The 26,546-nt window shown below is 32.6% G+C and overlaps 7 protein-coding genes across 20 annotated transcripts in view; 6 read left to right on the top strand and 1 right to left on the bottom strand.

Annotated features, from left to right (window-relative positions):
* Nucleotides 1-1,922: 1,922 nt before the first annotated feature.
* Nucleotides 1,923-5,237, top strand: LOC140663875 (uncharacterized). 3 transcript variants are annotated; one of them, XM_072888406.1, is made up of 3 exons: nt 1,923-2,451; nt 2,790-3,040; nt 3,203-5,237. In XM_072888406.1, exons 2-3 carry the CDS (start codon nt 2,999-3,001, stop codon nt 5,093-5,095), a joined length of 1,935 nt encoding a protein of 644 aa, XP_072744507.1. In that variant the 5' UTR covers nt 1,923-2,451; nt 2,790-2,998; the 3' UTR covers nt 5,096-5,237. The 3 variants fall into 3 exon arrangements, with proteins under 3 accessions (XP_072744507.1, XP_072744508.1, XP_072744506.1); XM_072888407.1 differs by having other exon boundaries at nt 2,787-3,040; XM_072888405.1 differs by having other exon boundaries at nt 2,768-3,040.
* A 496-nt stretch (nt 5,238-5,733) lies between these two features.
* Nucleotides 5,734-11,572, top strand: Afti (aftiphilin). 6 transcript variants are annotated; one of them, XM_072888221.1, is made up of 8 exons: nt 5,734-5,942; nt 6,350-6,467; nt 6,576-8,455; nt 8,708-8,920; nt 9,009-9,155; nt 9,236-9,296; nt 9,631-9,661; nt 9,900-10,062. In XM_072888221.1, exons 2-8 carry the CDS (start codon nt 6,365-6,367, stop codon nt 9,925-9,927), a joined length of 2,463 nt encoding a protein of 820 aa, XP_072744322.1. In that variant the 5' UTR covers nt 5,734-5,942; nt 6,350-6,364; the 3' UTR covers nt 9,928-10,062. The 6 variants fall into 6 exon arrangements, with proteins under 6 accessions (XP_072744322.1, XP_072744318.1, XP_072744316.1 ...); XM_072888217.1 differs by having other exon boundaries at nt 5,735-5,942; nt 6,353-6,467; nt 9,530-9,661; nt 9,900-11,572; XM_072888215.1 differs by having other exon boundaries at nt 5,735-5,942; nt 9,530-9,661; nt 9,900-11,572.
* Nucleotides 11,573-12,108: 536 nt separating this feature from the next.
* On the bottom strand, nt 12,109-13,660 carry LOC140664145 (uncharacterized). Its single transcript, XM_072888954.1, has 2 exons — nt 13,263-13,660; nt 12,109-13,062 (listed from the first exon to the last, which is right to left on the bottom strand). Exons 1-2 carry the CDS (start codon nt 13,392-13,394, stop codon nt 12,301-12,303), a joined length of 894 nt encoding a protein of 297 aa, XP_072745055.1. The 5' UTR covers nt 13,395-13,660; the 3' UTR covers nt 12,109-12,300.
* A 441-nt stretch (nt 13,661-14,101) lies between these two features.
* On the top strand, nt 14,102-15,392 carry LOC140664147 (peroxynitrite isomerase THAP4-like). 2 transcript variants are annotated; one of them, XM_072888959.1, is made up of 3 exons: nt 14,102-14,455; nt 14,567-15,042; nt 15,155-15,392. In XM_072888959.1, exons 2-3 carry the CDS (start codon nt 14,656-14,658, stop codon nt 15,269-15,271), a joined length of 504 nt encoding a protein of 167 aa, XP_072745060.1. In that variant the 5' UTR covers nt 14,102-14,455; nt 14,567-14,655; the 3' UTR covers nt 15,272-15,392. The 2 variants fall into 2 exon arrangements, with proteins under 2 accessions (XP_072745060.1, XP_072745058.1); XM_072888957.1 differs by having other exon boundaries at nt 14,530-15,042.
* Nucleotides 15,393-15,528: 136 nt separating this feature from the next.
* LOC140664146 (peroxynitrite isomerase THAP4-like) lies at nt 15,529-16,918 on the top strand. 2 transcript variants are annotated; one of them, XM_072888955.1, is made up of 3 exons: nt 15,529-16,289; nt 16,359-16,494; nt 16,734-16,918. In XM_072888955.1, the coding sequence occupies exons 1-2, from the start codon at nt 15,894-15,896 to the stop codon at nt 16,473-16,475; spliced, it is 513 nt and encodes a 170-aa protein (XP_072745056.1). In that variant the 5' UTR covers nt 15,529-15,893; the 3' UTR covers nt 16,476-16,494; nt 16,734-16,918. The 2 variants fall into 2 exon arrangements, with proteins under 2 accessions (XP_072745056.1, XP_072745057.1); XM_072888956.1 differs by lacking the exon at nt 16,734-16,918 and having other exon boundaries at nt 16,359-16,621.
* Nucleotides 16,919-17,038: 120 nt separating this feature from the next.
* Nucleotides 17,039-23,985, top strand: LOC140664140 (uncharacterized). Of its 2 annotated transcripts, none has more exons than XM_072888940.1 (5): nt 17,039-17,240; nt 18,187-18,535; nt 18,633-18,695; nt 19,650-19,812; nt 20,390-23,985. In XM_072888940.1, exons 2-5 carry the CDS (start codon nt 18,450-18,452, stop codon nt 23,312-23,314), a joined length of 3,237 nt encoding a protein of 1,078 aa, XP_072745041.1. In that variant the 5' UTR covers nt 17,039-17,240; nt 18,187-18,449; the 3' UTR covers nt 23,315-23,985. The 2 variants fall into 2 exon arrangements, with proteins under 2 accessions (XP_072745041.1, XP_072745042.1); XM_072888941.1 differs by lacking the exon at nt 17,039-17,240 and adding an exon at nt 17,335-17,805.
* A 1,305-nt stretch (nt 23,986-25,290) lies between these two features.
* Nucleotides 25,291-26,546, top strand: part of Ampdeam (AMP deaminase) — a 29,900-nt gene continuing 28,644 nt past the window's right edge. For 2 of the 4 annotated variants that reach the window (XM_072888943.1, XM_072888942.1), the window contains exon 1: nt 25,291-25,653. In XM_072888943.1, coding sequence (XP_072745044.1) covers nt 25,430-25,653 — 224 coding nt within the window. In that variant the 5' untranslated portion in view covers nt 25,291-25,429. Of the gene's footprint in view, nt 25,654-25,837; nt 25,873-26,546 lie in introns of those variants that run through there. The other 2 variants (XM_072888947.1, XM_072888944.1) reach the window with 2 other exon arrangements.

The following is a 26,546-nucleotide window of genomic DNA, read 5'->3' as shown; positions in this document are numbered from 1 at the left end:
TTAGAAACTTTATATCTATACTTTAAAATACTTTTCGTTAAGAAACACATAGATACAGTTCCATACGATTGGTTAAACAGAAAATTTCTAGAATTCCTTATTCTTTGTCCGGATTGGTCAGTTAAATGTTAGTCTACCATAGGCAGAGTTTTTGAACGCATCCTTAAAGTATGTAAGTGAAATTAATAGTTGATTTCAGAATATAATACTTTACAGTGGTGGCATCTCTGAATGTGCAGTTGTCGAAAATTAATGACCAATCAAAAATGTTCAAAAATATTAAAGTGTCAACAGCTATTGGATTCTAACATTTCTGGACATTTCTGATTGGCCATTATTACACATACGTCACTACGCGTGGCACATTGTGCACAATGGTATACCTTTATGGGTGGTGGGAAATAGTGGGAAATATGTAACTCAACCATTTTGTCTGCTGAGAATTCAAATTTAAAACGGTTTGTCAAATAAAACAGTTATTGATACAGCAATATAAATAGTGTTCTCAGATTAATAATGTCCCGTTTTTTAAACACGAATTACTGTTAATCATAATTTTTTATTATTTTTATATATTATATAAATTATTTGTTAAGAATAATTTAAGATATATACATCACGCAATAAATATAACCTCTCGATGTTTGGTGATGATATATGAAAAGTTTGGTGTCTCAAATAATCTGAAATAAGGTCTATTTTTTACTGGCTGGAATAATTGAGAGGGTACCTTTTTATATACATCATCTCATATTATTTGTACAGTGAACCAACAATATGGATAAACAGGATAATAAGGATACTATAGAAGAAATAATTGATAAGCAATACAAGAGATTACATCGATTTGATACAGCTACAATATTTATAAAGAGTACGTTATTATTGCATTATTACGTTGTTTATGGTTTCAACAACCATAATAATTTATGATTGCAAAATTATATTTTATCTATTATAGGTAAACACAATATGAAAGATGAACTTCAAGAAACATATAACGAAATGTTGCAAGTCTCATATGGCATTAAGAATATGAGAAAAATTTTGAACAGAATGAAAGAACAGAATACACAGTCTAGAGTAAGTTTGTTAAATTATTTCCAAAGCTTTTTTTATTAAAGAATTGAAAAAAAGTTAGAATTTCATATCTGTCTGCAGGAGTTATTGTCATACATTGAAACTTTGAAAAAAAAAATTTTACATCAGAAAGAGAATGTTCCACTGGAACTTATACAAGGTTACCAAAATGCTGATAAACAAAGCAATAATCAAACTCAAATTTCTCCAACTATAACAAGAAGTGCTAAAAATTCAACACACAAATTGACAGGACAAAAAATATCTGCTAATATATACAGTGATATTATTGAACAAGAAATAATGGGAGACTGTAAAAGAACACTTTTCAATGAACCAGAAGTATGCCCAACAATATCATTTCTCAGTATAGAAGAATTTAATAAGGTGCCTAAATATATGATCGGGAGACAAACTTTGGAGATAATTAATAATTTGATAAGTGATATAAATAATACACTAATATCAAAGTATACACTCTTATCATTGGGAAAGGCGGCTGCTCAAAAGAAAGGCGAAATGAATCTATATCTACAGTATAAAAAACAAGAGTTTGATATTAGAGATGAAAAAGGTAAATTTTCAATCTCAATTTTTTATTATATATACATGTGTATATATATATAAAATTTACATCAATATGATTTTCAGGATATTTATACTTTTTCACAGCTGAAGATTATTATAGGCAAACAAAAAAGAAACTTGACAAGACCAAATTAAACTTAATGACTGCATTGCGTCATTGTAAACGTTTACGCGAAGGCAGAACAAAGAATGAATTGAGATATATTTTAATTAATTGCCACAATTAATATAATCAATATCGTAAATTGTATAAATTTTTAATCTTTCGCTGCCATTAATTAAAATTTTACTTGCATTAATTAATAACTTTTCAATACTTTTATCTTGTAAAGAAAAAATTATAATTTATTAATAGTATTATTATTAACACATATAGTCTCTTAGAAAAAAATAAAGATTTAGAGAATTTGGAAGAGTATATAATTGCTAAATTAAATACAAATTAATGAAGGTAAAAGAAAATGCTTTCTATGCGTACCATTACATTGATTATAATAATATGCATAATAAAATCTAAATATTTCATTATGAAAGTAATAAATCAATATATTTTTACATTTACATAATAATGTGTATATATAACCTTATATTTACTCTTATATACATTAATATCAAAAGACAAACTAAAAACGGAAAAAAGATAGTCAGTTGTTTCTAGTTACCTAGCTAATGTGTTTGTCATTGAAGAAGCTGAATCATGGTAGCATAAAAATTTGCTATTTCAAGAATATTGAGTTTGCCATGAAAGGATATTGGAATATTTGTGCTCTTTTCAAGGAAAAGGTAATCTACTCCATTTTTTCAGTGCAACATTTTAAGTATTTTTTTTTCTGATCTATGTACAATGTGTAAAATAAATTAATATATGTACAGTATGTGCATTATAATTTTATTTTAGATATTTTATTACAAATTAAATACTTATAGAAATGATAAAATATAAATATTTATTGTGTGAATAAGTTACAGATGAAAAATTATTCATAGTTTCTAGATGAATTTTCTAATAATATTTTATGATTGATTTATATATATTTAATATATAAAACTTAGCTTGCAATTGACTATACAAAAACTGTACTTTATAAATAATTTGTAGCTATAAAATATGTTCAAAGCAGAATCAATTAGTACACTAAGTGATCATGAAGATGATATTGATGATTTGGATGGCTCTATTATATGGTCCCAAGAAGAACCACTTTCTTCCAACGAAATATTAGAATTATCAACTCAAAATGAAAGAGAAGATAATTTAGCTGCTTTCTGTCGGTTGTGTGCTGGTCAAACCAATAATCCAATATATATTTATTCTGATCTCGGGGAATCAATGAAATTGGCACATAAAATAAATACATGTTTAAGTGTCAAGGTATATTTATATATAAAGCATCCATTAAATTTTTATAAATATGTATTGTATATTTATGTATATGATTATCACAAATATGTGTACTATGTAAATATTAATAATTCTATTGTAAATGTTTATACTTATAAATATATGTATTATATATTATGATTCATATTGCAGATTAGAAAGACAGATCCATTACCAAAACAGCTTTGTTTGACCTGTATCGAGAAAGTAAATTGTTACGACAGGTTTGACACACAATGCATTAAAGCGGAAGAAATCCTCTTGACGATGCTAAAGGAGAGACAATCTTTCAATGCTTCTACTCATGAAAATCAAATTTTATCTGACCGACAGTCTTGTCCATTATGCATAGAGGGTTACATGAATACATGTGAAAACATGTCTCAGCATATAAAAGATGTAGAATTATACGAGAACGATATAATCTTAGAAAGTAGCGACGAGGAAAGTATATTTAATAATATAAATGTCGATAAGGAAAGTGGAAATCGTTCTATTATGTTACAATGCTTAGGAAATAGTCAGAAATATTTAAAATGTGGTGCATGCATGAATCTTTATCACACCAAGGAGACTCTAGATGGTCACAAGTGCAAGCCCAATATGCAGAACACAACGAAGCCATACAAGTGTCTTACGTGTGACACGACATTTAGTTTTGAGGAACGTTTGAACTTCCATACGCAATTTCACAGAAGCGCGAAAGCATTGTATTGCGAAATCTGCAAAATAACTTTCGGTAAAGAGTTGAAGCTATTTTATCACTATAAGAGATATCATTCCAAGGATATTAGCATTTCGTGTCTGCAGTGTGGAAAATTATTTAAGAATCAGGAGGCGCTTCGTGTGCACGTTTGCGTGGACGGTAAGAATCGGCCACATATTTGCGAGGTTTGTAACAAAGGCTTTTCCGACGGCTATACCCTAAAGCGTCACATAGTGACCCACCTACCCGAGAAGCCTTACAAGTGCTCGCAATGTTCGAAGAGCTTTACACAGAAGTCGAGATTGAATAAGCATGTCGCAAGTCACTGCATCGTTATCGAAAACAATCAGATGGTCTGGAAATGCGTTCAATGTGGCGAAGTATTTATCTCTTGCGATGACGCTGATGCTCATTGCAAGATACATGAGAATAAAATCACATTGATCGAGCAGCTATCGATATCAAAATTGTATCATTGCGAATTCTGCAACAGTCATTTCATCGACATGGACAACCTGAAGACTCATCAGAATCGACACGTCGTCGAAAAACCGTACACGTGTAACAAGTGCGAAACTACATATAAATCATTCGCAGAAGCTATCTTACATTGGAAGGAACACCAGAGATTGTTCAAAGTTCTTGTCGTCTTTCTATGCGATGTCTGCAATAAGGACCTGAAGGAATTATCTCTGTTGTACAAACACAAGCAAAAGAGACATGATTATGTAGCCAGATTATCCGAATCCGGCGATGCAAAGTTCGTATGCGAACTTTGTGGAAATATATTCGACAAGAGTGAAGATATACAGGATCACGGACGAGATCAGTGTTCTAAATTTCCCTGTGATATTTGCGGCAGTCTATTGCCCACGGCAAATTCGTTAAATGCTCACAAAAGGCGCCACAACGGATTACGACCGTACGTCTGCAATATCTGTGGAAAAAGTTACACTCAGTCCAGTCACATGTGGACTCACAAGAGATTCCATATGGGTGTCAAGCCTTACGCTTGCGAATATTGCGATCAGCGTTTCACAATAAAGCCGGATTTGGCGGATCACACCAGGAAGAAGCATACGAGGGAGAGACCATTCAAGTGCGATGTCTGTAATAAGGCTTTTCTCACTGGATCTGTATTTTATCAGCATAGATTGATACACCGTGGCGATCGTAGATACAAGTGTCACTACTGCGAAAAGGCCTTTACCAGAACGGAGGCTTTAAATAATCACATTAAGATACATACCGGGGAAAAGCCACACGCGTGCGACGTGTGTGGCAGATGCTTCAGACAGAAAGGAGACATGAGGAAACATAGACGTACTCAACATAACTAATACGTCTTAAAATTTTTGTCACATTTCAAACGCAGTGTGAATTATGTTTTTGGCATTACGTTTGTATTTTATATCGATATTGATAAATAATAAATATGTATATATAGAGCAATCTATTCATGCAACATGATTATGTTATACTATATAAATGGATATAGATATGGATCACACAAATTATTAATTTATCTGTTTTATAATAAATAACAAAATATTTCACACAAAAAAAGAGAAAAAAAGAGATAAAAAAAATATGCATTAAAATATTACATATAATATATTACATTATATAAACCATAAAATTAAAAAAGAAATGTATAAATTAGATATATTATATTATGATACACGTAACATAAAAATACGATAATTTATGTGATGTACACATATTTTATAAGGGGTATATACTGTGGTAGTATTACTGTCACGAATTATTTTCTATTTATTATTTATTTCATCATTATTGTATTATATACTCTTCCACTCTCTTATTGACTATAAATGTAAGGAAATATGTGTATAGAGAAGCATAAAGGAATTTAAAATTCCGTACATAATTTCAAAAAGCCGCGAAAACGTGCGTAACGTAACGAGTGACAGGTGCGCGCGCACGCGCATGCGCTCGCGTATCGCAGAACAGGTGATGTGTGTGTTACATGCCTATAATGTCTTATGACCGTCGTCATCGTGCATCTAATCGTCGCGCACGGACGATCTGTTGGACGGACGACCTGACACACTTGGCTGTGATAATCACCAAGCCCGTCGCGCCCGCGAAATACGCGCCGTGATGGTCGCCGAAATGACGATGGCGAGGTAGAATCGTGTTCTCGAGATCGCGGAGCTGATACTGGTACGTGGTGGCTGACAGTAAGAACATCATCGTCAGCCTTTGGCGCGAGTAAGTCGATTAACCTTCGTCGCGTAATCTTTCGCGGATCTATTCCGGGTTCGCGACAGAGATTCCTCGTGTCCCTGATTTGTCTCGAACACGACTTAACCTTAACGCGTATTTTGACATATGTATGTAACGAGCATACGCATGTGAAAAGGAAGGGACGATGTAATTGTAAACAAAGCTCGTGAGATGGTATCGAAAGTAACGCGACGATGGTTGAACGATTTTATGTAAATTTATGCGTAGTCGTTATCTAGGGTGAGAGTGTGACATGTTCGAAAATTCATTCGTTATTATCATATTCTTTAATCTTGATGTATGTAAAAGGTTATGTAAGATTTTGTCGTTGTCGATGTTTCAAGAAGTGAAGGAGAACCATGGCTTTCCCGCCTTTAGTCAGCTCGACACCTCCACCCTTAGACAATTTCGGAGAGTCCGATGAAGATGAATTCGGAGATTTCACAACTGGTGGAATAGATGGTATTTATGCGTACTGGATTTACATTAATATCTAATAATATCAACACTCGTTATCTTTCATATATAGCACACACAGTTATCTTCTAATATATAGGCTTGTTGTTATAGGCTTATCTGTTTCATCAGAGTCCCCGCAGAAACTTATCACTCCTATACAAACACCAATAACATCACAGAGCGTATCTCCTAGGATAAATGGTATTAATGAGTCACCAGTATTAGACAGTTGCTCTAAAATAAACAACGCCTTGAAATGTGGTGTCATGGATGACCTATTGGTTATCGAGAAGGGGGAAGACAACGTGAGCCACATAAGATTGAAAGATAGAACAGATAATAGTAGCGTATTGGAAAACAATTTCGAAAAAATTAGTATAACAGAACACAATGTATTAGATGTACCTAGAAATGGCGAGTCGCATAACGTTGAGACTAGTAAAAGCATTGATCACGTTTGTACTCAGAATGTTTTAGCTAAGGAAAATTTTGTTGATACAGATGTAATTAGTAGCAACAATAGTAGTTTAGCTGATAGTGTAAAGACAGTCAGTGAGCAAGAGGGATCATTGAATGGTTTGGAGGCAAATGATGAGATAGAACCTGCAAGCTTGGATTTGGAGGATCCTACGAGTACGCCGGATATTCTGCAGCAATTGGATGACGATTTTTACAATTACGAACAGTTCAAAGATTCAAGTGAATGGAATGATACTGTTTGTGATGATAAAAAGACAGATGTGGCTATGACAGTTTTGCAGACGGATTATGATAATAAGCCTAATTCCATAGACACGGAATGCAATGTAACAGATGAAATAGGAAACACCTACATGCTATATGGTGAGAATGATGTCTGTGTCAATCATATTAATGATAAATCTACTTTTACTCATGATGAAAGGACAATTTCCAATTTTGTTACCTCGCAAGAACTTAATGTAGACAGTACTGATGTATTTAGTCAGCAAGACTGTGAATACAGTATTCAACCAAAATATATAGAGATGTACGACGTAATATCCAATGGTGAGACAAGTAAGTCAAGTAAAACCTTAAACGATTCTTTCAATTTTGATTTTACTTTTGACGATGCTCCAAGAGAGAAATCAAATTTAGATTGTACATCCATATATACCGAAGACATCTACGTTCAAAAATCTAATATGAAAAGCGATGAGAGTTTTCCTAATAACGTCTGCGATAGAGCCGATGTAGAAAATACTATACAATCAAAAGAAAACGAATATGTAGTTGTAGATACAAAGAATCAAATTGTTCAAAAAACAGATGTGAATAAGGGAATTGAGGAAATTTCTAATTATGAGGAAAACAGCTTGAGTAATGAAGAAATAGGCAGAGAGTATATTCCGGAAGATGACTATGACGCACATAATCCAGATAATTCCGACTTTACGGAATTTATGGAGCATAAAGATTTTGACGGTGTATCGGAATTAACGAGTAGTTACAATCCGATATCCAGTAATAGTGAATGCGAAACAGTACAAATTCATGATTTGCACGCATTTCCTTCCGACACGTCTTGTATACAAAAATTTTCATCAATTGAAGAAGCTTCACTGCCATCTACTAATACATCCCTTGACTGCTTAAAAAATAAAGTTAATCTTACAAGTACTGCGAGTGAATGTGCCACATACAAAAGCGAAAATTCTGTAGTATACTTTAGCGATGGCGAATTTTATGATTTCCATTTACGAGATATGGAGCCAGTAGTCACCAGAATACAAGAAAACAATTATTCCGGCTTTGAAAGTACGTATGACGTAGAGGATGATTTTGGTGATTTTACTAATTTTTCGAGCGCAACAATAGAATCGAAATTAAATGACGATGCTAAAGAAATGAAGGTACCTGAGAACAATGACGATTTTGGAGACTTCAGCAATTTTGAAACATCAATGGATGTAGTAGAGACACAGCAGTTTAGTTTGAAAGAATCTATATGTCGGATAGAAAACAAGAATGTGAGTTTAGGAATGTTGTAATACAAGATAGTTGGTAGTTTATTAGAAAAATAAGTGTGTCGCTTTAGCTTATATAGATTTCATATATAAATTTATTTATATTTTGCAACTTTTGCATAAAATATAAATAATATAATATTATATATAATAAAATTTTTATTATATATAATATAATATTATATTATATATAATAAAAAATACATTATATATGTAATGTACTTTTTTATATATTTTAACTGTAAACAATTTCAGGCTGCGAACAAAATAGAAGATATAATAACGAATATGTTTCCAATAATTCATGAATATCATGAAGTCGAGTTAAAATCTTTAATAGATAAAATGGATAAAGTTTGGCAGAATGTAAAAAGTGTGGAAGAAACTAATGCTCTTACCTATCAATGGGCGAATAGTAGTAGTAACAATGTTCTTTTAAATGCTCTTGGTATCGATTCCCGGAACATTGTAAGTATTCATACGTTTATGCGTGTATTTAAAATTGAAAATATTTCATATATTTATTCAAAAAATAATATTTATTCTATAATTAAAGCTATTCGGACCGAGATGGAATCCGAATATACCAAGGTTCGCTGCAAATCTTGGCTTTACTCCGTTAGAACCAATTAAAGCTACCACTGAACCTCAGCAACTTTCTGCAGCCAACACCAGCAAAATGCAAGGCGCGGCTTGTTCAGATGTAAGTTGACACTTTATTTCCATAGGATACACATGTGAGTACAATTTACATGTTTATTAATAATTGTAATATTATATTAGGAAGTACCCGCCGCCCAATTTGATTGGAATAGTTCTGGTCTTGTAAATCCTCTAGATGCTAGTAAGTATTTATTGTAATCGTATGTATATGTGTGGTAGTTAAAGTATGACATTGAAGAAAAAAAAGATGCTATATTTTGCTAAATCGATATAATCACAGACATATAATGAAAGAGAAAGAGAATTTTTTTTCTTAAATAAGTATTTATTCTACTAAAAACAATATATGGTGTTATATAACAGTAGACGTGCACTGAATTTTTTTTAAATCTTGCGAAAAATAACATAATACAGGTGGTGGTGGGTTATCCGCTCTTCTGCCTCTGGATTTGTTGTGTCCGTTTGATCCTCTTTTAACACCCCATTGCTCCACACACTCTGAATCCTATCATCAGTCAGCTTGTTCAACGAACTCCGTTTATTACTGTAAGTGCTGAAGCTATATATATGTGTGTGTCTGTGTTGTGTATATGTAATTTGATGTGTATGTGCACATATATTTATAATTTTTTATTCAATTAAAAAATATCTTTTCCATATATCTCATATATGTCAAATATTCAGTAGCTTCAGCTTACTTTCCTGCTTGCTTTTGAAAGTTTATAGCATCGTAATTACTGTGTTTATAATTGATTATATATAATCATTTTATATTGTTATGCAGATCCATCAGAAGCACAAGAACCAAGTAGTCAGCTTGTAAAATCGCAAAATTTACCTGAATTTACTAATACTTCGCTAAAGCAGCAAAAATCGTCTCAGACGTCCAAGATAATAGAACCATTGCCAGGACCATGTACAGTAGAATGGAAAAAGAAAGTCGAACAAGATTTCGGAGCGAAGCAGAAAGGCAACCAGCCGCATAAAGCTTTGAGAAATGTTCCGTCGACCAACAATAAGTCATTTCCGGTAAGCAATAATATTTCCAAAGTACATGATTATCATAAAAAGACATCGCTAGGTAGGAAAGAGAATACGCAAGGTGCGGAACACGTGGTCATGGATCGATATGGGCGACCGATGACCGTGCAAGCCGAGACCGCGAAAATTTTGAATCAGTTACCGGATCTGTCGTTCTTAAACGCGAGAACTCTGTTGTTCAATCGCGAGCAGAGGCAGCTCGTGCCGGATTTGGGCGCAATGATAAATCGGAAGATGCCCGGCTGAGTAACATCGGTCTGAATGCGAGTTTGAAAGGGGCAAACGCGAGAGGAAACCTTCCGGAGAACCTGTTGCGAATTGGACGTTTCTAAATGGCCCATACAATCAAAACGTACTTCTGCTACCTTTCAAACCTGTGTTCAGACCAACCTCTGATCTAACCTTGGCTCTTCCGCGTCTGGAAAAGATAACTGGACGCGTACGTGTGTACGTGAAACTCCTGTATTATTCATCTATTCGCTTGCGGCACCGAGCAATGCACTTTGACATTCCGAACCATCATTGTTTTGTGATTCTATAGGATTATTGAGAATTATTGTTACTGAATCCTTTAAAGGAACTTTTACTTCGTTATGCAATTATAATTTAATGTTGCACTGATCGTTTCGGCATGTAAGTTTGTTCTGTTAGCTCACGGTTGCGTAATCCTTACTGGAGACAGTAACATTTTACGTCTCTAAATTAGATAGTTTTAAGGACTCACACATATTCGGCCATGTTCTAGTCTACAGTTCTTAACACATAAGTTTACATATTATATGTTAAGAAAGATTCGTTTAGAGGGGTATATATATTTTCAATGATAATTGCAAGCAATTACGCAGTCGAAAAGATTGTATACGTTTCTATCTCATACACGTTAAATTTACCTGCTAACTCTTCTGAGATTACTCTTAGATGAGCAAACCTGAGTATTACCTATATACATTTGAGATATCGCCTGTACTTTGTACGATATTCACCTATTACAATTTCAAGCAATCGTAAAAAAAATATTTCCAGTCATAATAGATACATATATAGAAAAAGAGAAAATACACACACACACACACACACATATTTAACTCTATTCAAAATAAAAACTATATATACTAATCGTAAGTCAATTATCAATTAGATTGACGAGAAGATTGATATCTGTAATGAAATCGTCGAGTGATATCGCATATATCAAATTCGCTTGATGCTTTTATTGCACATTTTGAATTTCTACTGGAACGTGATGTACTTAACTATATGTAAATGTAAAGACATTTGCATATTAATTATTAGAGCGAAAATAAGCTAAAATAATATTACCATTACCGAATTCGTTATTTATTAATGATAACATTGTAATATATATTTTATGTAAAATATTGTGGATAACATTAACACATAGGCAATCTTTGACAATTGAATCGTTGTTACTTTTCTTAGTCACTTTGTCCATGAAATCGCATTTCGCGTCCTCAGTCTCTTTTCCAATCCTTGAATTCAACTATTTGCCAAAGATCCGTCATATTTAATTTTATTAATTATACGATTTAAACGTTAAAGAATGATGCAAACAAGTCAATATTTCGGACAATTAATTTTGTGGTTTTACTAAATATAAAAGAATTCGTATAAAAGATAATCTAACTAAATGATAAAGTCCCATAATTTTTTCATTAAAGTACTTTTATTAAAAACTTTCTCTTATTGCTCATCATTTTATATTCGATTATATATTTTATAAGATGTTTCTCATCATCAATATATAAATATAATTTATTACATTAAACAATAGCTATGTTTTTAAAAATCACATCTTTGCAATTCGAATATATAATTAATAATATAATTGAATTTATAATATATTATTACACACAAATTATATTTTATATAATACTATAAATTTTTTTGAAATTATTATATACTTTTAGACTAGATTTTTTATTTACATATATAATTGATCTATGTACGTATTAATTACGTACATGTGTGTGTGCAATTTAAAATAATATTAATCTGTATAAGTATAAAATTTTTTTTCAAGAACTCTTGCATATATATAGTTTGTAAATATTTTAAAATTACATTATTTCATTTTTTTAATTGTAAAAAAGAGAATGAAAATATAATGTATGATCTTTTTGTTATTAGGAAAATAGATCCTCTTCAGATTCTTCTTCTGAAATAGTAAGAATCTGTTTTGATTTTATTGTATGTCGTGCATCTATATTTTGTAAATTTAACTTATTTTTACTAGTAGTAGGTTCAGGACTTGTGTCTTCACTAGAAGAAAAATTTGTACATCTAAAATTCATCTTACTACTTTTTGGTATAGCTTTCTGTTCACTTCTATCTATTTTGCGTTTCCTTGAATTAGATGATGCAGTACCATGTATTTTCTTGCTTCCTGCATCTGATTCCTCGCTTTCATCATCAGTAGTTTTATCATATACTGACTTTGTTGTTCGTTTATTGCTATCTAATGTCTCCTGAAGCTCTCTGATCTTTTTTTTCTTTGTATTCAAAAGTAAAAGAAATCTCGTATAAAGATCCTTCTCCATTTTGTCTTTTATATTTATCATTTCTTCTATATCTGTGGTTAGTTTTATTTTGCTTTTATTCAGGTGTTTGTTTTCGTTTTCCAATGTTAATATTCTTTCTTGAGATTTTTGATAAAACTCCAACAATTCTTTGAAGGTGTCAGAAATAATTAAAATATTTGAAAGAGGATATACTGCAATTTCTCCACGAGTAAGAATATTTTGCTGTTTCCATATAAATGTATCATCATGCAGAAAAAACTGTATGTCAGCATTCTTACCAGAAAATGCATATCTAGTTTTCTCCAAATACATTTCAAAAGACTCTTCTAAATGATCTAGAAAGTAATTGGCATTTTCCACGTGCATCTAAAAAATGAAGAAAAATTATATCATATTATGTAATTAGGCATATATATTGGACGCAATAGATGTATACATATAACAATCTTCAAGAGTGACACTTTGCTTTGATCATAAGAAATTTGTTGAGGTTTTCAACATTTTGTTTTATATATATATATATACAAGTAATAGTCAAAAGAATAAATATTAATCAGATTATATACTTCTCCACTAAGTGGTATTGTACTCGGTCTTAACAATATTATTTTAAAATAGGTATCCTCCCATTCTGAATATAATGTAAAATTGCTATTGTCCACTTGATTCACGAGCTGACTCACGCTCACGTTAATCATAATTTAATTTCAGTAAGTTAGAAAAGATATGCAATATAAATAAAAAATGGAAACAATTGCGAAAAATATTTGATGTACGATTTAATAAATGTTTAATAAATTTGATCACATAAATTGTTGTCAGAAAAAATACATATTTTGATGCATAAAGATAAATTCTGTCGACTAGAAACAGCACTCTTTAATGTGATTGAAAATTAAAAATATGCATTATGGTTAGCAACATGTTGGAGCATGTGATGTGTCATGTGTCATCGGGTGACACGTGATACGCGCATGCGCTTCTCGTAATAATGCTTGACATATATATCTGCATGTGATTATTGTCACTGACGAAATAAATAATATTTCGCCGGTGTTATTGTATAATTGTTTAAAAAAATCAAAAAAGTAAAATACTATAGTTAAGATACTGAAGTGATTATCACATACATACGTGTGCGCTAAATAATAGTTTTCGATTTTTATCAGAGAACAATATTATTGTCTTACTTAAAAACAACATTAATGATTAAAATTATTAAAGAGTAATCTATGTATTATTAAATTTTATTTGTGAAATATTTTTAAGATTTTATTTTAAAGATAAAAAAATTCTTTAGATCAAATCAGAATTACAATAATATTTCTTTTACAATGATTTGAATCTGTTCGCTATTATCACCGACGAGATATTAATATCAATGACCGACAAAGGTTATGAAAAGAGTACATAAAGGCTTGTATTCAGAATGCGTTTACAAGATGTCAATGCGTTGTTATATAAAATTCTGTTTTATATAAAACAGACTCTTCTATTGGATAACAACATACTAACATCTTTATACGCGCGTTCTGCATACGAGCCAGTATCAAGTAGTATGTAAACTTACAAAGAGACGATACATCTTTCTTGTCAGTTTAAGCTGTAAATATATGTGTTATGTTAATTTAACAGAAAGTAAAACATTTTTATAAAGACACAAACTCGAATATCAATAGAGCATCTCTATTTGGAATAAATTTTGATCAACTACATAATATATAAAAAAAGTGTAATATATGTATTTTTCCTTGATAAGGTAAGATAACTTATCAATCATTAAAAATTTAATTTTAGACATATAGCTAATATTAATTGTAATTATATTTACAGGGTATATTTTACTAATCTTCAAATTCTTAAAATTTAGATTGAAATTTGTTTAAAAGTGTTACTTGTCATTCATTCTACATATATTTACACTGATATATCTGGAATTAAATAAAGCAACCTGGAAACATGGAACATGTAACATTACCCAAAGCATTAGAATCATTAGCATGGCTAAAAGGAACATGGCGAACAGATAATTGTGGCAGTGGCAGCTATCCAACTATGAAAGATTTTAAATATTATGAGGAGATGAGTTTTGCATGCATAGGACAACCTATGTTCAATTATACTGCTCAAAGCTACTTCATCTTGGAAGATGGATCAAAAAAACCAATGGCTCAATCAACAGGTTTCTTGAAAGTGAACCCAGAGACTAATAAAATATTTCTTATCTTGGCACACAATTTTGGTTTAACAACTATTGAAGAAGGTGAAGTAATTAACGATACTATTTACTTAAATAGTACTGATACATTAAGAATAAAAGAGGCAAAAATACCGCATGTAACAAAGGTGTGTTTAAAAATTTTTTAATTTTTTCAACTCAATTTAATAACATAATTTATACTTATATAAATATTATCTTAATTACATATAAATAATACTTTTAATGATTTTTTTTCAGATACGCAGAGAATTTAAACTCAATGATAATTGTTTAGAGCATGTGTTTTACATGGCGACGTCGACTACTCCAGTGCTAACTGAACATTTGCGAGCAAAGTATGTTAAGGTGAACTAATAGAATGTAAAAGGTATAAAAGAAAAATTTTTTTAAGTGCGTGTTTTATTGCATAGTTTTTACTATTTACTATTGCAACTTTCTGTATAAGTACTATGAACGAATAAAATTTTTAAAATAACAGGTAGAATGGAACCAACTGTTAAATCAACTGTTCGTTAATTAGGCATTAATTTTCTCTGCATCAGCAGAGAATGATGTTATCTTTGCGCATGTTACATGACGAATCTGTTATGAATTTGCAAGTCTCAATATTATCCGTCATTTAGATCTCGCGAAATTATCAGAAAAAAATATAGTTTACTGCTATTACATAATAACTTCATGATACACGAATGTATGTATTTTTTTTACAATCGACAGTCGTAATTTGTGTTACGAAATAAGTATTGAATGGTTTTTGATGTTAGAAAACATTGCATGCTAATATATAATCATAACAGATGAGAGATTCCAAGAAGGTATAAATACTGGAAATTTCGCGGTGATCTGCCAGTATACAGTTCAACCTGAGATTGCGCGCTTCGAGTGGATGTGTAGATATAATTATTAAATACAATCGAATTTTTTATCATTATTTTATCTTTTGCATTAAATTTGCATTGTCTAAAAGCTGCGAAAAATGAATATGAAAATATTACCGTTGCATGAGTTGTTACATGTGCTAGCCTGGCTGGAGGGCATATGGGTAACGGAAGAGCCCGCAGTTGGTATATTTCCGACCATCAAGTCATTCAATTATTATGATGAAATAAATATCACGTCCCTAGGGCAACCGCTATTCAATTACATTGCACAGAGTTGGCATCCGGAAATGGGGATACCGATGCATCGAGAGACCGGCTTCCTGCAGATTTTACCGGGGACAAACAAGATAGTCCTAAGTTTGATTGATAATATAGGTCTGTTCACAGTCGAGCAGGGTGAGCTGATGAATGATACCAAAACCATTGATTTAAAAAGCACCAATATATTGGCCACAGATGCATCAATACCGAATTTTCCAACTTTAACGGAGGTATAAATATCAATCTTTAATAATTATGTTCAATAGGCCAATATTTAACATATGTTCTTTTTTTGATAGACGCGTCGAGTGTTTAAAGTTGAGGGTGACAGTTTGGAATTAATTTTCTACATGGCAACATCAAAAACGCCAGAACTGACGGAACATTTGCGTGCGAAGTACAAGAAGGTTGCATAGGACGAGAATCGAAAATATTGTACAAATTACCTTTTTTCATTTTTTATCAAAATTATCTGAATATAAAATCTGAATATAAAATTTTCGAAAAATACGAAATATAAACATATTTTTGGTGTAGCTAATAAATGCATAACAAAGAAAATTGAACTATCTTAATCAATGTAATAGATTTAACTTAATATAGTATATAATGTATATGTGATATTAATTTATGTACAAAATTATATACACGTTTTTGTCTTTCGTTTTACCAAGATAAATCAACTAAATAAAAGGTCGGAGGTCGGCGCACACAATAACTAGGAGAAAATTCGTGGCTGGCACGCGACGTGACCGCACAGAGAACTGCGCCACGGATTACATCTTTATTCTTTTTTCGATCGATAAAATTTAGTTGTATTATTTTATTACATTAACATTGATTTTTATTGATTGTGATACATTTGCATTATAATTTACATTATGATGTTAAAATACCAAAAATTTTAACTTAATTTTTATCGTTTTAATTTTAGGAAAAAAATTGGTACAAAAAGTCAAAGTATTTTTATATTATTCTTTCATATTGAATGAAATGTGATGACGAAGTTTATCAACGCATTTAATTTAAGATCATGTAATATATCAAAGAAGAAGTGAAGAAATCAAAATTTGATTTTAGCTTAAAAGTTCTGTATCAAAAATTAACAAATTAATATGAACTGAAAAACGTTCATTAGCTACGAAATTGGAGGGTGAACATTTTCTTCTTAGAAAAAGAAGGTATTATAAAATAGCTTTATTAAGTGGAGTTCTTATTTCTTTGTATATTTTGAATTTAATTATTTTATTATATTAGTTTTATTATTTTATAATTCTTTTATTATAGTTTATTATATAATATGTATATTGTTTTTTTTTACTTAACGCTGTATATCTTGAGTTCAATGTTTTTAAAGAATACGCGATTCAGATCAATCTGGAATGATAATTGTGTTTTAAATGCATCAATCATGTGTATTTACGTGTTTCGTAATATCGCGAAACCTGAGTTAAATAATCGCTGCTTAGTCGCTCGAATTCGTTCGGCATAAGGGGTAGGGAATGTAACACCTGCGTGTTTACTCGCTGAAACAGCCTCGACCTGCCGCGGTAGAACCGATGTCGACCGTGACAGTTGCTCGCTGCGTCGGCATGACGAAGAATCGTTCTCTTACACGAGGACCCGGATATCGGAATTGATCCTCGAATATTTCGCATTACAACACCGCGAGTGTTCGTTACATCGTCGTCATATGTCGCCATTAATTCGCGAGACAATTCGAGCATCTTTGTGACACAAAAATACGTGTGTTTTTTTACTCGAATTTATTTAACAATTTGATTTCTAGATTGTTTTGAACTAAATAATGATTTAAATTGTCATGCAGAATTGTTAATTTTGTATTATTTCGAATGTTGTTCAATTCAAAATAATTCTTTTTGATTTCGAGGGAATACTATTTTCTTGATCTTTTTTTTATTTGATGAACTTTTTTCTGTTTTTATTTAAGTTCTCTTTTCTTTCTAACAAGTTTTTTTTTATTTTAAATATTTTATATTTTTATTCATAATTTCTTTTAATTTAATTAAAAAATTGTATATTTTGTATCTCTTGAATGTATTTTCAAATTATAAAATTTATATTTTATGTCGAAAAGATTAATATAATTTTTTTATCTGATTTAAGGTGCTTAAAAACTATGGAAAGTGAAGAAAAATAGGAACACGCGTTTGTTTCGAGTGTACATATTGCATTATTTGGATTAATTAATTTTTAAAATAAATGTTGGCTAAATTATGCGGATATATAAAATTATACAGATCTTGAGTTTTTAATCACGTTACTTTTAACTTGAAATTTGACCAATGCGCAACTTGAACTTTCATTATCGAATCGATCGAGATCACTTTTCAATGCGATCAATCGACTATAGACTTTTTGACTTTTGAATGGCCCGTAGCATGGCACCGCTTTACGATGGCCTTGATCATTACAAGAAGAAAATGTTTGAACTTCAAGAGAAACTGCGAAGGAGGCAAGTATTTACATTAAATTCTCGTGAAATAATCAAATCATCTGCGTGAGTACATCAAGTGATATAATAAAGGATATTATTGCGAATTTTTTTTCAGCGAGGAGGAGAGAATACGATTGGAGGAGCGATTCGAGATGCTCATACGAGAATCTTATAACAGGTGAGCGAATATCTCTCTTGACTAATTCGAAATTCGAGAATTCCTTGAACTTGAATTTTTGATGCTGTTGAGAAAATTGAATATATGATAGAGCCGCTATGTGAAATCTGACAGGTACAACGTGACACATGACACATGACACGTGACATGAAAGACTTATTATGAACTGTACATAAAAATTTATAGTAATAACAGTTTTAAAATTCTTTTGAGTCAATTTAAAGTTTTTCAAACCAATCTTGTTTCCGAAGAATAAGGACAACATTATTTTTATATCGCGTTTTAGTTTTTATGACTTACTTGTACGTAATCAATAAAGTAAATTAATCTAAAATCTGTTTTTTTTTTTAATAACGCGTTAAGCAAATTTTTCAAGTATAAAATGTGAAAGTTAGAGTGAATCATTCAACGTTTCATCTAGTGCAGATATAAAGGAATTACTCAAAATACTCGATATCGATCCTATGGCAACCTGGTTTTACGGGATGTCACGATCAATAACACTGCGAACATAATCTCATTCTCGTCATCGTTCAACATATCTCCGTTCACAAATTCCGTTCTCTCGTTGTTTACGTGTCCTGATTCGTGTCTGGCCGAGACATCCGAGCACTCCATCGATCGTGAAGACAGCATAAGAACGCTCACATATTTCATGCCATACAATAGTGCGCGTTTCCGTTTTAAGGCGATGCGTTAGCTATGTATATATTGCGGAAACACCTTCCGTCATCAAGGTGTTACAAAATGATTTTCGATATTATATGGAAGTTGTATTAAATTCTTAATTGATCGACAAATAATTGAAGGGTATATCGATTAAAGTAAATAATTTTTATTTATGTCTAATTAGAATTTTATAGTATTGTAATGTTTATAAAATATTACATATTATAGCCCACAAATGAAAGAAAACTTATCATTCGATATAACTCGACGATTTTCTGATTGTAGACACGATGCTTGTATAAATCGGTTACGCATGAGATACATACAATATTTAGATGAACAACGTTCGAGAGATGAGAGGAATCACAAGCTTCTCGTAGCACTGGACAAAGTCACGAATAAACTCGCATTGATAAGCGCGAAAAAAGACAGACTAAATATTCTCAGAGTGAGTGTTTGTTATTTTAATCACAGCTATAATTATCTTAGAATTATTATTTTCTATTATTTCAGAAACACTATACAATACTATTTTTCCATTGTAACAAAATATTAAATTTATTGCATTTGAAATAAGACAATAAATTGTCTTATCTTGAAAAAGTAACAGAAATTATATCCAAAAACTTGTATATTTTTTTTAGCTTTATCTAAATTGGCTAATTGATTAACTAGAGATATAAAAGTTAATTTCTTTATTATCTAAGAGTTATTTAAAGATTTCAATAAAATAAACTTTGAAAAATTTCTTGGAAAGAAAAATATATTTTATTCATATCTATGAGAACTCAAAATAATCTTTTCTTTAAGACTTAAAATAAAAGTAGAAACATTGAAAATAGAAAAAAAATTTTATTCAGTTTTAGTTATATAATTGAAAAATATGTCAATATCTTAAATTCTTTATCTATTATACTGCATACATTGTATGTATTTTAATCTTATAATTAATACAAGGAGAATAGCTGTTGCGAGCAAATAAAAGTTAGCTCTTGAAATAAGCGAAAATCTTGGCTCCTTTCCAGAAACAGTATGAAGCTTATCTGCTTCGCATTTATGCCAGTCGTCGACAACCTGATAGCGTCACCGGAGACAGCGGTATCGCCAGTCAAAATGAGGATAAATACAAGAAACATGACATAAAGAAAATTATCACGTCTGATATAGCATCCGCGAAAACGAGAAGCGTTTCGTCACCGCGAGTGCATCCATCTGCTCAATCGAATCAACCGATGTCTACCTCCACATCCAAGTTGCATAATCAAACTGCTGTAAACGGTACTTCATTAAATAATTCTCCGATCTTGCCAACTATGTCACTAGGTGCACTCCTTGGTGCCGATTATCATCAGCCGTGCATTCCATCCGAACCACACGTTTATCTCTCACCAGTCGGTCAATCAAGCGAACAGTTTACTCAAGCGTCAGCAGTTTCTTCGCCAAACACTCGTCAGCATCCACGACCGATTTCTAGTTATGACAGGAGCGTATCTCATAGTCTTCAAGATGTCACCAACTTTCGTGCTTTGCACACGAAAACGCCAGTTTTGCCGATGACATCCTTGGATCAGATTCAACTCGATGCTGTTCCTGTACAAGCTGCAACAACTGGTCTCTTGACGAGTGTGCAATTTCCTACTGGAAATGCAGCGCGATACGAGACCTTGCGGGACGAATCTATTCCACGACGATTCGATCCCTTGACCGTGTTTCAATGTCAGGATACTAATTTATCTATGTTATCTAGTCCGCAATCGCGAATAAGAGAATATGATCCGTCCGATGTTGCAGGACCCACTTTAATGACCGCGAAGTCGAGTACATATCGAGTGGATCCCAATATAAGTGACGTTAATCAAGTCGGTCCGTTGCCAGGATATATGGACTATATTGCGACGAGTCCGCAAAAGTCCGAGGACGAAGGATCCATCCGTTCCCTCACCAGCGACGACGTGGACGATCTAATAAAGCGTAATCAGAATTTATTGTGGAGAAACTTGGATAATGGTAAGACTCCATACAGATCGCCGATTGACGTTTTAGGATTGTATAACGCTAATCTGGATGAGAATGGCAGATCGACGACGATACTGGAAAATGAACTGGACCGATACATTGGCAAAATCCGAAAACTCCATCGGGAGCACGGTATACCGACCTTGGAGGAACAGGACCATGAACAGAATACTAGCAGTGATCTGTTGAACGTCTCTCTGTTAGAGGATGCTATGGAGCTTCCGGTCGAGGATAGAGCGAGGAAAAAGCGAGTGTCTGAGGAGATGGACAGAATCTTGGCATTGGCAAGCGATCTTGCGTCCAACAGGACAACTGGATTGATGGAAGTTGCGCGTGATACAATCGACCAAAGTGGCAACGACAACTTACCCGCCAAAGTAATACCCAGGGACGATATTAGACATCGTGAAGCGACGATAGACGACACATTGCAGTTTGAAGGAAAACACGAGTCTGAAGGACGCGAGGTCACGGCAAAGAACAAAATTAGAGAGGACATTGCGACACATTCAACGGAATTAGAACAAACGCGTAGAAACTCGGAGATTGCGAAAGAGAGCTGGAATAATGCGGACGATTTAGCCAAATCACGAGAGTGCGATCGGAAAGTATCTGCTACCAAGAAAGACGACACACACGAAAAAATAGCCGCGTTCTCGAATAACACATCACAGATCGATGATCGGAAAGATGCATTGGAGAAGAAACAGTCGGATCTTGTTACTGGTGAAGAATCGAATATCGAAGATCTGTTCGACGTTGTCGAAGAATTGACGCCGTGGGATCTTGCAAGCGTGCAAAAAAAAGTTCGAGAATTACATTTGAGTGATCCTGATGAAGATCCAGCGGTGAAAAGGGATACCGAAGAGACGGAGAACAAAATTGTCGATGAAATTACGAGCGAATCGCATGTTTCGTCAACATTTATCGATCAAAGCGGCGCGAATAATGAAGCGGAAAATGCACATCTTCCGCAAGATACGCATCCTCATGCAGAGATGGAGTCGAAAAAGTTGGATGCGAGCGAATCTTACGAAACGCGTCCCTCTGTCGAGGATGCTAAAAACGCGACCTCTCAAATTTTGAATCAACCTAAAGCCGACGAGTCCAAGATCGTATCTCAGGAACTAAACGAGGAACTTGATTCACAGGAAAATAATGATAAGAAGCAGGATAACGATGAGACGACGAAATCTCGAATCGATGATCGCCCCGAGAATATAATAAAAGATAACGAATACAGTGTCGAGCAAGAATACGTCGAGGATTCGAACCAAGAGCAACAATATCAACAAGATTCAAATGAACAATATTATGACCAAGGTATGCCATACGAGGGAGTTAATAACGAAGAGTATGAGAGATACGCCGCTCAAGGATACGTTCAAGAAGGACAAGAATATGTTGAGTATGTAGATGGTCAGTATGAGCAATATTCTGCAGATCCCAATAATCCACAATATCAACACGACCCTAACGCGCAATACGAGCAGGATCCGAATCAAGGATACGATTACAATTACGACCCCAATCAAGGATACGGAGATGATCCTAACCAGCAATATGACCCCAATCAAGGATACGGGGACAGTTCTGGTAATCAGGCATACGATTACACGGAGCAAGTTTCTTACGATCCTAACCAGGTATACGATAATACATACGAGCAGGAGTATAAGGAAGAACAGCACAATCCTGATGATAATGTCGTCGTCGAAAATCGTGAGGAAGAAGAACCGATAACGGAAGAAACCTCGCAGAGACAGGCAGATCCGGAACACAAATCAAGCAGAGATGAAGATGAACCGCAGCAAGTAGACGCTGTTAACGGGAAGAAGAAAAAGGATGTGATTAAATCCTTGCTGGATTCTGATACAGATACGACGATTGAGAAAAATATTTCGAATACGGAGAGTGATTTTGATTTTAATTAAAATGCATCAAAGCGCAACATTAATTTATAGAAAAAAATAAAGATAAACTACAGTAACAAGATTCTGTTAATAAAATCAAATACGTCAAAGAACATAACTGAATTTAAAGTGAATTTTAACATCGATTTCACAAGAAGTGTTTCGAATATGAACAGCGATCTTAATTGAAATATGCGATATCTCGAAGAGACTAAGTTAAGTATAGATAAAGAAAAGTAAGAGATAAGTCTGGTTCTCAGAAGGACATACTTTTGTTGAATTTCAATATGAATTATACATTTACTGTGCAAGAAATGTCTGAAATATGGACAGCGAATTTCATTTTAATTAGAGCTTTAATTAAAGTTCACGAATTGTAGCAACCGGCAAAAATAATTAATCTCGTGGGAGTAATTTTGCTTGGATTACCTATCGTAAATATCATATTTTTAGATATGTAGGTATAGAATAAAATAGTGCAAATAAAAATGTATTATTTTATGGACACATTACTACATGTATTTTCGCGATTAATTTCTAGCCAAATTCGAATATAACTAATTACGCATACGTGAAAAAAAAACTACGTTTGTACAATCATGAAAAGGCTCGGTCTTCTTAAAAATGACACGGATCAGATTATATTAATTCTAATTATATTAAATCTAATTAATAAGAATCTATGGATCTACATTGTAAGAATTGATTATTATTAAAAATATTAAATTTGAAAAAAATTACATTAGAATAGAGTTTTTTATAAAGATAAGAAAAGATTATAATTCATCCAAAATTTTAAGAGATTTTAAAAGATTAAAAAAGATTCTTTTAATATATAGTACTAATATATATTAGTAATCTCTTTTTATAAAAGAGCAAACACGCCAAGTAATATCAGAATAGAATAAACATTCAATATTAAGACTTTTCTAAATAAATAATAAATAATCATTTAAAATCAGATCTTTTCTGTTCCTCGTGCTCATTCAAAATATATATGTTAAACAATAGATGAACAATAAATTAACAAACGTGACGTTTATGATTATATCTACATTTACAATAGTAATAATCTATTTCTTTTTCATTATACTCTAATATATAATAATCATATATATATATATATATATATATACAAATGTAAAACAAGTTTGTTCTCTTTCTAAGAACATAATTTTATGTAATATGTAAAATTTAATTGAAGTTTAAGAGAGCAAATTTACGAAAAATTTACTGAAAAATTTGTTGAGTCCATTAATTAAATATTTAAGTGTTTTTCAGTTTTTGCATATAAAAAATGTGCAGTCTCGTCCGTATAATTAGCGCAACAGAACGGCGCCGATCAGTCGCACGGTATGGATTTTCATGGGATCGACGGAAACGAGTCTGCGCCACTCGTGTGATTTTCCCAGCTGTGTTGCGTCTGCTCGACCAATCACGCTTATAGTACCACGCGCATCACACCAGTGCTGTAAGAGCCGCCGGTGAAGAGGTCCTTCGTCCGTTTCATCGTAGGTATCCCGAGAAAGGTAAAAAGAAATCATACTTTCTTCTATAAAGTTTCTCCCTCTTTCTCTCTCGTTTCTCTAAAAATTGTGCAATTGCGTAGAATTGTGCACTGTAGAATTAATTGTTTCGAGACACGACGTATTATTAATATATATGAAGCAAAAAAACATTGATACGATATTTCTTTTTGATATATCAACATTGAATGATCGAGAATTCGCGGAAAGTAGAATTACTTTTTTTTTTTATTTAAGTTTTATTACGTCTCGTATTTTCTCTGCATTATAGTACATTGAATCTGAAAAAACCATAAGTAAATATTGAAAAAAAAAAATCAACTGAATTTCTCATTTGTACTATCAAACAGTTATAATTTTAATAAAAGAGATACTCACGCTCTCGCGTGCATATATAATACAATACGTCATTTCGATATATCGCAGGCCGCGAATCAGGGCCACGTTAAGAATTCGCGATCATGATGACGCGCTAGTGCGTTTATATGTGGCTGATAGTTCGTGACAGAGTCCAGCGATTCTTGAATAAATCGAGTAGGATCTCGCGCGAGTAGAATCACCGCGACGTTTATCTCGCAATGAAACATTGCATCTTGTTTCGATAAAATTCATGAAATTCGTATTAATCGGTTGTGACGACGAGTACATACACAGTGTAAACGCTAACGCATCGCCCACGGCTGACACACACACACACACACACACACACGCACGCGCGCGCCACCTCTCGCCTCTCGCCTCTCGCCCCCAAGTCCATTATAGCCAGCTGTTCATCTGGAGCCGCGCGCGCGACGTATCTTCTCCGTTCGCTGGGCAGGCAGAAATGAGTGAAACGTAAGTGTGACGGACGTCATTTAAACGACGTAATAACTCGCGAATTTGCGACAAGTAACGGCGATCGATAACAAATACGAGTCGATTCGCTCTCCTTCAGCTCGACACGCGTATATATGCTCTATCATTAGTGTATCGATTGAATCGGTTGGCACGTCCCACGTGTGCTCGTTCTCTCGCAAAAGACGCTTATGGCGTAATGACGGAGAATTTATTCATGTGAGCGAGAAAAGTGCATATTTATTTTATACGGGTCTATTTAAATCTACATTTGTTTATCACTGTATATATTATCGGTATGTTTCAACTTGAAGTAGTAATATAAATATTTAATATTCGGGAACCAACTTTTCTCTCTCTCTCTCTCTCCATATTTTTAAAGAGATTTAAACGTTTATCTTTCTCTTGCTTCACAGTTATCAGCTGAGAGCGTGTTAACCTTAAATTTGGAAAGTTTTTTATATTGATACGTGTCATATTAAAGAACTGAAAATTTTTGGATGTTAATAGAACAATGGTGTATAAATATACATTATAAAAAATAATTTCAATCTGTTCATGAAACTGAATAACAAGCATGTATGACACTTTGATAAAGATATAATTTATTCAATCAAATAAGATTAATAAGATAATTATCAATTTTATAAGTACCTATTGTTCTTGATTAAAATGCTGTAATAAATTAAATATAGAAACTGCATAATGTAATAAAAACTTTTTCATTACAAGTAGATAAATAGAAATACATATTATCTATAGACATATATACTTTTAGGTTTACGCATTTAGTATGATTAGCTCGTACACATATTACTGTAAATTGAAATGTAAATTATGATCGATTTTGTTAAATGTGTGTACAATGAAACTCAAACATTACTATATATGTT

This window comes from Anoplolepis gracilipes, chromosome 3, assembly GCF_047496725.1.
Source record: "Anoplolepis gracilipes chromosome 3, ASM4749672v1, whole genome shotgun sequence".
Taxonomy (NCBI): Eukaryota; Metazoa; Arthropoda; class Insecta; order Hymenoptera; family Formicidae; genus Anoplolepis; species Anoplolepis gracilipes.
The sequence above is the reverse complement of the archived record's forward strand: the minus strand, read 5'-3'. Positions and strand labels throughout refer to the sequence as shown.

Bases quoted from the DNA above. Each gene is read 5' to 3' on its own strand.
- Afti (XM_072888217.1), top strand. From the start codon at position 6,365: ATGGCTTTCCCGCCTTTAGTCAGCTCGACACCTCCACCCTTAGACAAT. The intron at 6,468-6,575 runs GTATTTATGCGT...TTGTTGTTATAG, and splicing joins CACAACTGGTGGAATAGATG to GCTTATCTGTTTCATCAGAG. The intron at 9,156-9,235 runs GTAAGTTGACAC...ATATTATATTAG, and splicing joins AAGGCGCGGCTTGTTCAGAT to GAAGTACCCGCCGCCCAATT.
- LOC140664145 (XM_072888954.1), bottom strand. From the start codon at position 13,394: ATGATTAACGTGAGCGTGAGTCAGCTCGTGAATCAAGTGGACAATAGC. The intron at 13,063-13,262 runs GTATATAATCTG...TTCATTTTTTAG, and splicing joins CAATACCACTTAGTGGAGAA to ATGCACGTGGAAAATGCCAA.
- LOC140664140 (XM_072888940.1), top strand. From the start codon at position 18,450: ATGGCCCGTAGCATGGCACCGCTTTACGATGGCCTTGATCATTACAAG. The intron at 18,696-19,649 runs GTGAGCGAATAT...TTCTGATTGTAG, and splicing joins ATACGAGAATCTTATAACAG to ACACGATGCTTGTATAAATC. The intron at 19,813-20,389 runs GTGAGTGTTTGT...GCTCCTTTCCAG, and splicing joins ACAGACTAAATATTCTCAGA to AAACAGTATGAAGCTTATCT.
- LOC140664147 (XM_072888959.1), top strand. From the start codon at position 14,656: ATGGAACATGTAACATTACCCAAAGCATTAGAATCATTAGCATGGCTA. The intron at 15,043-15,154 runs GTGTGTTTAAAA...ATTTTTTTTCAG, and splicing joins AAATACCGCATGTAACAAAG to ATACGCAGAGAATTTAAACT.
- LOC140663875 (XM_072888405.1), top strand. From the start codon at position 2,777: ATGTTCAAAGCAGAATCAATTAGTACACTAAGTGATCATGAAGATGAT. The intron at 3,041-3,202 runs GTATATTTATAT...TTCATATTGCAG, and splicing joins ATACATGTTTAAGTGTCAAG to ATTAGAAAGACAGATCCATT.
- LOC140664146 (XM_072888955.1), top strand. From the start codon at position 15,894: ATGAATATGAAAATATTACCGTTGCATGAGTTGTTACATGTGCTAGCC. The intron at 16,290-16,358 runs GTATAAATATCA...TTTTTTTGATAG, and splicing joins ATTTTCCAACTTTAACGGAG to ACGCGTCGAGTGTTTAAAGT.